Source organism: Felis catus, chromosome A3 (genome assembly GCF_018350175.1).
Source record: "Felis catus isolate Fca126 chromosome A3, F.catus_Fca126_mat1.0, whole genome shotgun sequence".
Classification (NCBI taxonomy): domain Eukaryota; kingdom Metazoa; phylum Chordata; class Mammalia; order Carnivora; family Felidae; genus Felis; species Felis catus.
The window spans coordinates 30,064,139-30,076,025 of NC_058370.1; the positions used below are offsets into that span (position 1 = coordinate 30,064,139).

Below are 11,887 nucleotides of genomic sequence, written 5' to 3' on the forward strand. Positions count from 1 at the left end.
TTTCAGATATACAAAGTCATAGCCTTGCTTTGCATTCTGAGTTTCCTTAAGGCAGGATTATGTGTACAATAGTAATTATTACTTCTGTAGATCTGTAAACTACAAGAGTACCATGTGTATTGGCCACTGGCCACTATGTATCACCTAAAGAAGTAACTTGTTTCTGTGAGACTTTACTAAAGTGCACTGTATACAGCATCACTATGGTGAACCACTTCTCACCATCTAGCTCACATATGATTCTTCATTCTCTGAACACTCCTGAAATTTAACATAGCCCACAGCTTCAACTGTAATTACTCTCTATTCATTCAATAAATAATTCATGCAAGCAATATCTCATAATAGCTTACAACAGCAATTCATATTTAGTGAATGCTGTCTATGTGCCAGACACTGATCTAAGTACCAGGGAAAGCAATGTGGGAAATGGTAATACAAAATGGTCCCAGCCCTTTGGTAATTTCCAGAGGTAACAAAGAAAGCCCTTCCTATGAGTCCCTTATAAAGGATCCCCAGAACAGGAACCCCTTAATCAGACTGCTTTGCTAGAGCACATCTTCCAGTGTTTTTTTTTGTTTGTTTGTTTGTTTGTTTTAAGAGAGAGACAGCGCACCTACGTGTGCATGAAGGGTGGAGAGGGGCAGAATGAGGGGGAGAGAATCCCCAGTAGGCTCCACGCTCAGCGCAGAACTCAACGCGGGGCTCAATCCCATGACTGTGGGATCATGACCTGAGCTGAAATCAACTTGGATGCTCAACTGACTGAGCCACCCAGGTGCCCCCTGCCAGCGGCTTCTTAATAAAGGGTGCATGGAAGGTCAAACTTTGAGAATTTGCATGTGTGAAATGTCTTCATCCTTCATCTGCCTGAGAGTATGCCTGGATACAGAATTCTAGGTAGGAATCCATTTTCCTTCAGAAGGCACTGCTTCTCCATTAGCTTCTAGTTTCCAATTTTGCTACAATACTATGATTCCTGACCCTATCTATGTGATTTGTCTTTATAGTGCTCAAAAGTTTCATGATGTTCTACCTTGGCATGGATATTTTTAAATTAGTTGTGCTGGACTAATGGTGAGTCCTTTTAATCTGGAAACTCATGTCTTCTGGTTTTGAGAAAATTAATTAATTAAACTTTTTGCTTTATTTTATTTTGGCTGATTTCTCCATGTCATCCAACAATAACTACCCGGTATCCCTTCTTCCACTATCCCTTCTTGTTATAAATACCTACAAACCTCTGGGTCATTCAGTTCTCTACATTCCCTAAAGACTTTTAGCTTCTCGATCACCAACCCACCAGCATTTGGGTCCATACACTCACCAAAGATGAACTGTCCATGTACCTATCTAGTCTGAGACCAATGTATCCATTTATGTCCTAGACCCTATTCCCTCTCACCTGCTCAAGGACTTCACCCCTGCAATTTTCCCTTCTCTCTCTTTAATCACCAATTTGCCTCTCTGTACTCCATCATTACTAATCAACTTCAAACATTTTCAGATGGATTATAATGTCTGCCCACCTAAAACCAAAAAGAACTCTAACACTTCCACTCTTCCAACCACAGCCCTATTACTCTGCCCTTATAGCCACACCCTATTATTTTGCTGTCTGTCATAGCCATACCCACAGGGCTCTGCTCTTCAATCCTTGAAACAACACCATTATGGCTATCGATACTCACTGTCTTCAGTTCTTCTCCCATCTTTTCTTAAACCCGCTGCACCAAACCTGTTCTTGTCAAGGTCACAGATGACCTCCATGTTAACAAATCTAATGGTCTATTCTTAGTCTCACCAGCTCATCAACAGTATCCGTCATTTGACTTTCCATGATTGTCCTGTATTTTTTTCCTATCTCAAAAGTAGGAAGCCACTGTCCATTATGGTTTCCAAACTGGAAACCATTTCTACACTGTCTTTCCTATATGGAATATCCCAGGGCTTGGATGCTGGTCTTCTTCTCTATCTACATTTACTCCCTGGATCTCTACCCAGTCTCATAGATAAAATAAAAATGTGGGAGTCATCAGCATGGTAGTTCCAGTCCCAGTCTTTCTCCTCAACTCCAGATCTAATATCTCCATCTGGATATCTATTAGGCAACTCAAAATGAATAAAGCCAAAACTGAACTCTATTTTCTCTACAAACCTGCTCTAATTCCAGTGTTTCCAGTATAGGTAATGGCAGCCTCATCCTTCCAACAGTTGAGCTCAAAACCGACTATGCCTTCCAACATTATTGTTCCTTCAGCCCTTTTTCTTCTCAACACTCTTTATTATGATTTTTGCTATTTCTCTTTCCACTTATAAAGGAGCTCTTTGAGGGCAGGGCCTGCCTTGTCTGAATCCACAATACCTAGCACAGGTGATAGGTGTATAAAGACCAGTAAAATTTAAACTAATAAACAAGTCCTGAGCAGGATCAGGTCCCTCTGCAGAAAAAGATTTTTGAAAGAGGAAAGCATATTTCAGCTATTTCCACTGGCTCCTTAGTACAAGTCAAGATAGTTACTTGGTAATAACTCCAAAATCTCAGTGGCTTCAAACAATGAAGGTTTACTACTTGCTCTACATGTCAAACATAGGTTACCTGGAGGTTTGCTCTGGGGTACCAGACTAATGGACAAGCCACCAGCTGAAGCACTAACTGTCACCATAAGACAGGGAAGATAGTGGCAAATTACACACCAGAAGCTTTTACCATTTCTGAGCACACTTCACTCATCAAAGACAACTCATTAAGGCCATACCCAACTTCAAGGGGGCAAGCAAGTATAATTGCAGCACATGCCCAGGAGGTGGAAGCCAAAAATAGTTGATGGGCAACAATGATGACTACCATATCCTGATAAAGAAGCTTCTAGTTCTAAGTATCATTTTAACTCCTGATCTCTATTCTCCATCTGTGAAAATGAACTCCGTTGCTAGAAGAGAACCACACACTTGCAAAGTACTATCTATGGGTCTTTAGGAATGTGACTTCACCAGTTAGGCCTGCCTCTCTCATCAGTCAGGAGTCAGAGTGCAGCAAAGCAGCCAAATATGGGTGACAGGAGAGTGCTAAGCCCATACCTGCCATTCAATGCCCAAAGTCAGGAAAAGGCTTAAATGAGTAAGAAAAGCATGTTCAGTTCTGTGGAGGTAGGATAAAGGAGGGGAACCTTGACTAAATTTCTTTTACCAAAGGTATATAGAACAGCCAGGCCTTGCGGTTCCTTGCACTATCCTTTGAGGACCAACAAGTTTCACTCAAACCACTTAAGATTCAGAGTTTATGATTAACAACATTAATCTAACATAAAAATACTAATTTAAAAAAATGCTGTGCACTGTCATGCTCCTAGAAACAAGAAAGGCAGCAGTTAGAGATGGATTTCACTGAGAAGCTGCTTTTTTTTTTTTTAACGTTTATTTATTTTTGAGACAGAGAGAGACAGAACATGAACGGGGGAGGGTCAGAGAGAGAGAGGGAGACACAGAATCTGAAACAGGCTCCAGGCTCTGAGCTGTCAGCACAGAGCCTGACGCGGGGCTTGAACTCACGAACCGCAAGATCATGACCTGAGCCGAAGTCAGACGCTTAACCAACTGAGCCACCCAGGCGCCCCTGAAATACATTTTATTTTTAAAAAATTTTTTTTTCAACGTTTATTTATTTTTGGGAGAGAGACAGAGCATGAACGGGGGAGGGGCAGAGAGAGAGGGAGACACAGAATTGGAAACAGGCTCCAGGCTCTGAGCCATCAGCCCAGAGCCCGACGTGGGGCTCGAACTCACGAACCGCGAGATCATGACCTGAGCTGAAGTCGGACGCTTAATTGACTGAGCCACCCAGGCGCCCCTCACTGAGAAGCTTTTTTCTCCTAAAAGTTTCAAAGACTCAAGATTCCTAAGCTGAAGATGATCTAGGATCAACCCCACGTCTACACAGAGCTTAGATTTAATGGATGGCTGCTTTAAATTCTAAAGTATTCTATGCAGGAGTGTCTGTCTAGTTTAGCAGGTAGAGCATGCAACTCTTGATCTCAGGGTCACGAGTTCAAGCCCACTGTTCGGAATGGAGCCTACTTAAAAAAAAAAAAAAGTATCCTCCACAGTTTCTATTCTGTACAGAGTTCAAATATTTTCTAACAGTGAAAGTGGCTGCCAGAAATGTTAGGACAGATTGGAGATGGTTACCATAAGCAGCTAAACACTTGGAACACAAGGAATTCCACTGAAGGGCAGAGCAGGAGTTCCAACAATGTCACCTGCCAAATTTGAAGCAAATTAGGACTCCCAAATGCAAATGGGTATCGAGCCCTACCTCCTCCATTCTTTATTCACTCAACAAATGTGCATTAGTTGCTGGGGTGGGGGAAGGAATGCCAGGAAGTAAGAGAGATACAGGATTCTAGGATTTAGTTCTTGCTCTCCGTGAATTTGTTCTTGTTAAAACAAAACAAAAACAAAACAGATTGGCGAGCAAAAAGTTAAAAATACAATGCTTTAAGTACCGTAACAAGAATACAAGAAAAGCCATTTTAACATATAAGTTAACAGCTTCCTTTCAAGGGAACATATTTTCTTTGCTAAACTGCTAAAATACAGAAAAAGGAAAACAAAAAATCGCTCTTCTGATTTAATGACAGTTTAGCAGTCCCAAAGCCCATTCCGCTCTCTCTCCTTTCTTCCCTCTCAACGATCTCGGCCGCAAATGCTCCTTCATTCCAATCTCCGTTCTCTGCGGGCGGCCCCATAACAGCTCCATCGCAAACAATGCCCAGACGATCAAGGTCAGCCCCAAAGGCACTGGGAGCAGAAATCGGAAATGGATCTTCCTTTAACGAAAGGGGGCGGGGACCCTCCCCAATATCTCCATACCGAAGCACCCAGAGGCTCGGTCTCTAACCTCAGGGGCTTGGGGGTCTGCCAACTCCTCAGGGGTTGGGGTCCGCTAATTTCGGGAGTTCTGGCCTCTTTTTCCTATTTGTCCGGTTAGTTTTCTCTCCTGCGAGCCTAATGACCTCCACCTTCCCCCAACCTGAGCTCCCTATTGTGGACTGAGAGAGCGTCGCGATGCAGTCTGGGGCACGGGGAGGTGGGGGAATGCGCAATAAGGAAGATGCTGTCAGCGTGTGTATACGCAGGGGGCGGGAGGGGGGCACTCTTTAGGGACGCGGCTGTCAAGGGAAAGGCTCTAGAGAAGACCTACTGTATGAGAGATTTATATGGAAGTCGTTTCTGGGGGAACCTAATTGGGGGTTATATCCACGGGAATACTGTGGGGGCGGGGGTCTCCATAGATAACCTTTTCTGGGGGAAATATTCCAAGGGGAAGGCAAATGAGTTACGCATAGAGAACCCACTGCGGAGGTTCTCCACAGGGAAATCTTTTCTGGGAGAAACCTACGGAGGCGGAGATGTCATAGTAGGGGGTCTCTATAGAGGAGACGCTGTGGAGTTGTCTACAGGGGAGCCATTGTGGGAGCCGCTACACACGGCGCCGTTCCTGGGGAAACGTTTCTCTGGCAGCCGTTTAGGGAAAACCATCTGCAAGGAAGCCATGTCGGACCACGCCCTGCGGCGGGAGGCGTCGCCAGACCCCAACAGTCCGCAACCCCCAGCCCGGCCTCCCCTCTGCGGCATCGGCCCGCGTACCTGACGGAGGGCGACCCGCGGCCGGGGCCGCCGGGGAACCGCCCGCGGAGTAGCCCCAGCCGGTGCGGGGGATACACGTCCATGGCGGCGGAGGAGGACGCTGCGGCTGCGAGGGTCGCTCAGGCCCGCGGGGCAGCTCCAGGCCCGCGGCTGCCGGGCGGGGCGGCTGGGCGTGCCGGGTGGGCGGGGGGCGCGGCGCGCGGGGGGCACGTCGAGGCGGGGGCGGGGCCGGAGGCGCGCACAGAGCGTGGATGGGGGCGTCGGCACCCGCTGGGATGAGGGTGGGCGCACCGCCGCAGGGCCGCGCCCTCCTTAAGCTGCGAGGCGGCCCGGCGGGACGTTGGGAATGCCGGTCCCTACGGTGAGGGCTTCCACGCCAGGGCTCTGCCCTGTCCTCAGATCCCGCATCATGGAGTGGGACTCTGCTGCGCCCCCAGCCACGCACACGGACGCGCCCGGGGGCGGGGCCTTACCGCGTCCCGCCCCACTCTGCCGGCTTCGGCCTCCAACGAAGCCTTCCGCTGTAGCAGCCAGGTCCCGGGGCGCCGCGAGAACCTAAAGCACTGCCCGGGTTCTCCTCCCGGTCTTCCAGATGTCCCAGGCCGGTGCCTCGCTTCTCTTTCCTTCCCCGTTGCTAATCAGTTGCGCACCCTCCCTTGAAACATCCTGCCGATTCCTAGCCGACCTCAGGTTAGCAGTGTGCTCACACTCGTGCGCAGGGCATGGGCGTCAGGGGCTCATAGGTTCTCAGAGGATCCCTGCCCTTTACTGTTCAGATCCTGGCTCGACCTGTCCTTATGAGAAACCTAACGCACCGAGACTCAGTCTTTTCGTGTGTAAAATGGGAGAAATACTTAATTGTTAGGGTTATCAGGAGTTTCACTTATGCAGGACATATTTCGATTTTGTTTTGCGTCCCGTATTGACTTGTCAGGATGCCTTACATGCCCCGTATCCATCTTTTTGCAATCAATTACAAAAATACTAGAACAATTTTTCCGCCAAGGTAGTTGGAACTTAAATCGCTTAAATGGTAACTCTAGTTGAAATATCCTACCTCTGCAAATAAAAAGATCTGGATAATACCTATAGATCCTCCAGCAGGTTTAGCTGAGGGAAGATCAAAAGAAAGGACTAGAAATTAAAAGTACGTATTCCTATTCAAAAAAGGACTTCTCTTGGCTCAAGTTTCGAGTCGTGAACAAGTAACTACCATTATTTAGAGATAATTTCACATCAAAACACAAGCTCTGAAAATCAGCCAATCCGTGACTGCTTCACTCCAGTGGCTATGCTTCTGAAAATCAGCCAGTCAACAACAGCTTCACTCCGGTAACTATGCATCTGAAAGTTAGTAAATCAATGACAGCCCCTAGCTTCTGAAAGTCAGCCAATCATTGGCAGCTTCACGCTTCAAGACATCAGCCAATCAGCAAGTGTCTCGCTCGGGTGACCAAGCTTCAGAAGTTACCCGGGTCTCCAGCTGCCTTAGAGACCACACTAACACTGCTGGAAGTCAGTTCATAGGGAGCTGGATGCTTCTGCTTCTGAAATACCTCCAATCCCTGAACGCGGGGCTTCCCAAAACATATAAGATCACCTCTGGCTTTGTTCAGGGATGCTGTGCTTTACAAGTACAGCTCTCCTTTGCAGGCAGAGTTCATCTTTTTCTGCATCAGACACTGAGTTCATTTTTTTTTTTTTAATCTGAAGTTCACAATCCTTTCAAGATTCAACTCCCAGCTACCATTAGTGATAGGAGTTTGGACTTGTGACAAATTCAAGGACACAGCCATGGGATTTATCAAATACAACCTTTTCAGTTCTTGCGATGGTTGCTATTATCTTTTTCTTTACTTTTTTTTTTTTTTTCAGTTCTATGGGTGTGTTCACAAATTTGTACAGTCACCACCACAACCAAGCTTAGAACATTTTCATCGCCCCAACAAGAAAACCTACACCTTAAAGCAGCCATTCCCCCATTTCTCTCAAATGGTCCCAGCCTTAGGCAACCATGAATCTTTTCTCTCTCTCTATGGATTTGTCCGTTCTCAACATTTCCTACAAATGGAATTATAACTATGTGGTCCTTCGTGACTGACATTTCATTTAGCATAATGTTTTCAAGATTCATCTATGTTGTAGCATGTATTAAAACTTCACATTTATGGTTATAATATTCCATTGCATGGATAAATCACGTCTGTCTTATCCACTTATCAGTTGATGTACATTGGCGTTATTTCCACATTTTTACTATGTTTTTTAGCTAATGCTCCTATGAAAACATTAATGTACAAGTTCTAGTGAGACATATGTTTTCAGTTCTCTTGGGTGTATTACCTAGGCCTAAAATTACTAGATCATATAGTAACTCTTTAAGCTTTTGAGGATCTTCCAAACTATTTTTCAAAGCAGCTGCACCATTTACATTCTCACTAGCAATATATGCAAGTTTCAATTTCTCCAAATCCTCAACAATATTTATTATTATGTATATTTTTATTATAGCCATCTTAATGGGTGTGAAGTGGTATGTCATTGAGGTTTTGGTCAACATTTCCCTGATAGCTAACGATGTTGAGAATCTTTTCATCTACTTATTAGCCATTTGGAGAAATGTCTGTTCAGAGCTTTTGCCTCTTTTTTATCTGGTTATTTTTATTAAGTTGTAATAGTGCTTTTAAAAAATTATTTATTTTGAGAGAAAAAAGCATGAGTGGGCAAGGGGCAGAGAGGGAGGGAGAGAATCCCAAGTAGGTTCTCAGCACTGTCAGTGCAGAGCCAGATGTGGGGCTTGAACTCACGAACCATGAGATCACGACCTGAGCCGAAGCTAGATGCCCAACCTACTGAGCCACCCAGGCACCCCATAATAGTTCTTTATATATTCTAGATAAAAGTCCCTTATCAGCTCTATGGTTTGCAAAAAAAATTTTTCCCATTCTGTGGGTTGTCTTTTCACATTCCTGATAGTGTCCTTTGAAGCACAAAATTTTTAATTTTGATGATATCCAAATGTATCTCTTTTTTCTTTTTGTTGCTTGTGTTTTGGTGTCAGATCTAACAAACCAGTGCCTAATTCAAGGTCACAAGGATTTACCCCCACATTTTCTTCTAAGAGTTTAACAGTTTTGGCTCTTAAATTTAGGCACATTTGAGTACATTTGGTACATTTTGAGTTAATTTTTATATTTGGTGTGAGGTAACGGGGTCCAACTTCATTCTTTTGCATGTGGCTATCCAGTTGTCTCAGCATCATTTCTTTTTTTTTTTTAAATAGTTATTTATTTTTGAGAGAGAGCATGAGCAGGGAAGGGGCAGAGAGTAAGGGGGACAGAGGATTCCAAGAGGGCTCTGTGCTGACAGCAGTGGGCCCAATGTGGGGCTCAAACTCAAAAACCGCAGGATCATGACCTGAACTAAAATCGACACCTAACCGACTGAGCCACCCAGCTACCCCTATTTTTATTTTTTTGAGGGGAGCCTCCATGCTGTTCTCCAGAGTGGCTGCACCAATTTGCATTCCCATCAGCAGTGCAAGAGGGTTTCCCTTTCTCTGCATCCTTGCCAACATCTGTTGTTTTCTGTGTTGTTAATTGTAGCCATTCTGACAGGGGTGAGGTGGTATATCTCATCGTTGTTTTGATTTATATTTCCCTGATAATGAATTACGTTGAGCATGTTTTCATGTGGCTGTTAGCCACCTGGATGTCTTCTTTGGAAAATGTCTGTTCACACCTTCTGCCCATTTCTTAACTGGGTTGTTTGGGTTTTTTGGGTGCTGAGTTTGATCAATTCTTTATAGATTTTGGTTACCAATCCTTTCTCAGGTCATTTACAAGTATCTTCTCCCATTCCATAGGCTTTTAGTTTTGTTGATTGTTTCCTTCTCTGTGCAGAAGCTTTTTTATCGTGATGAGTCCCAACAGTTCATGTTTGCTTTTGTTTCCTTTGCCTTCTGTGACATGTCTAGTAAGAAGTTGCTCTGGCTGAGGTCAAAGAGGTTGCTGCCTGTGTTCTCCTCTAGGATTTTGATGGTTTCCCATCTCACATTTAGGTCTTTCGTCCATTTTGAATTTATTTTTGTGTATGGTGTAAGAAAGTGGTCCAGTTTCATTCTTCTATATGTCACTCCAGTTTTCTCCACACCATTTATTGAAGAGACTGTCTTTTTTTCATCAGATATTGTTTCTTGCTTTGTCAAAGATTAGTTGACCTACCTGAAGTATTTTCTAATTCCAAAGCTGTAAGCAAAATTTCAAATGCCAGGACAAAAAATCTACTGCAGTAATTGAAAATGAAATGACTCCATTTGCTGTTGTAGTGATTATTAAAGCTCTAAATGGTTCATCTTTTGATGGCATTATCATGGATGCAAGTAATGATTGACAGTGCAGAAAACTTTTTCCTTTGTGCAATACTCTTCTTGTGAAAAGGCTCATTTGTAAGGCTATTTTGAGAAAATCCCTTCCAAACGAGACTTCAGACACAAGAGAAAATTTTTGTTCAGACTCTAATTGAGTTAGGAGTTAATGAAGAAAATTGTACTGCTTTTGGTGGAAATCATACAAATACAAATGTTGGTAGATGTTGCACCAAGTGCAGACATTGTCTATTCAAAGCTGAACGTAAAGCATGAAAGATTCTATGGAAGCTGTTGGCTGTCCTGCTTATATTGTGCATAAGGCTGCTAAAATGGCAGTTCATGTCCTTCCATTTCTTTGATGTAATTGTCATGAAATTGTTATTTTTTTTAATTGTTCTCTTATGCCAGCATTTGTACAATTCAAACTGAACAATTAAGGGATTTTGTGATTTTGCTGGCATTTTGTATTTTTCATTTCTCTTGTTAGCTCTCTTTAACAAATGGAGTTGAGAGAATTCTCTGTTTGAAGCACTGGAATCTTACTTTCATTCTTAAAAAAAAAAAAAAAAAAAAAGCTCCCAAAATTCTTACTGGCTTTAAAAACAATCCATTAGGGGCGCCTGGCTGTCTCAGTCGATTGAGCGGCCGACTTCGGCTCAGGTCATGATCTCACACTCCGTGAGTTCGAGCCCCGTGTCGGGCTCTGTGCTGACAGCTCAGAGCCTGGAGCCTGCTTCAGATTCTGTGTCTCCCTCTCTCTCTGACCCTCCCTCGTTCATGCTCTGTCTCTCTCTCTGTCTCAAGAATGAATAAACATTAAAAAAAATAATAAAAACAATCCATTAAGGGAAACCAATTTATTTCTTGTTCCTAGTTTACAATATCTTCTTAGCAATTGGATTATGCAAACTGAAAAGAAAAGTGTTATTGCAACACCCCATTGCTTAAGAGAACTGTTGTATGTATTAAAGGAAAGACTGATGAAGAAAAATTTATCCCTTTAAGTATCAAGACTGTTCTTAAAAAGGGACAACACTGCTTATGAAAAGGAAAAGAAATTCTAACTTGAAGTGGATAATTCTTACAAGCACCTGTCATGACTACTTTTTGAAATGGATATCATCTTACAAAGAATTTGATTTTTTTACATGGATATTGCTAAATACTCATATCTGACAGCCTGGGAACAAGTGGAATCGCCTTGTGTAGTAGTGAAGAAGAAAGGAATAAAAATTAATAATGCTGTGTTTTGTTAGTGGACATTTTAAAAAGTTATTGAGTAAGAGATACAACATAATACTGAGGAATGGAAAAGCAAGTCATGCCATGAAAGATGGTATTGGCTTCAAGAAACCAAATTTAAAGAGCAGTTTTCAAGGTTGTCAACTTTATCCTAGTACATGTTCGGTATACTGCTCATGATGCTAATGTTGAATATAGTTTCCATTAATGAATGATCAATAGACAAAAGAACTAAAGAAGTTAGATGTGACCACTGTAGAAGCTATGATACAAAGGAAATGAACTTAGATGGTATTTGCAAGGACTTTCATAAGTAAATTCCACAAAACAAGTAACTATTAAAAAAGAACCAAAAGGTCAAAAAAATATAATTAAAGGAAGAAGTATATAATTTAGATACTTATAATTTATTTCATTTAAATAACAATTACTTTTTAGCATGTATCCCATATAATAGTTTTCTTTTATATCATTGTACATATGCATAAACAATTAGATATGATTCAAATTTAACAGGGCCCCCCTAAATCTGGCAATTCTCCTCATAGTACCTCCTAGATCTGAGGTACTATATGCAATCTATTTAATGAGGATCTTTTGAAAAGCTTTTCCCCAATAATCTTTTTG

At 42.8% G+C, this 11,887-nt stretch overlaps 1 protein-coding gene and 1 long non-coding RNA gene across 4 annotated transcripts in view; both read right to left on the reverse strand.

The window, feature by feature from the left end:
- The window catches only part of CA3H20orf194 (chromosome A3 C20orf194 homolog), a 130,650-nt gene extending 124,824 nt beyond the window's left edge, over positions 1 to 5,826 (reverse strand). For all 3 annotated transcript variants that reach the window (XM_011280924.4, XM_019826770.3, XM_011280923.4), the window contains exon 1: positions 5,650 to 5,826. In XM_011280924.4, coding sequence (XP_011279226.2) covers positions 5,650 to 5,732 — 83 coding nt within the window. In that variant the 5' untranslated portion in view covers positions 5,733 to 5,826. The remainder of the gene's footprint in view (positions 1 to 5,649) is intronic.
- LOC109498063 lies at positions 4,618 to 5,637 on the reverse strand. The gene is made up of 2 exons (XR_002154633.2): positions 4,901 to 5,637; positions 4,618 to 4,800 (listed from the first exon to the last, which is right to left on the reverse strand). It is a non-coding gene; the product is annotated as an uncharacterized LOC109498063 (long non-coding RNA).
- Positions 5,827 to 11,887: the final 6,061 nt, after the last annotated feature.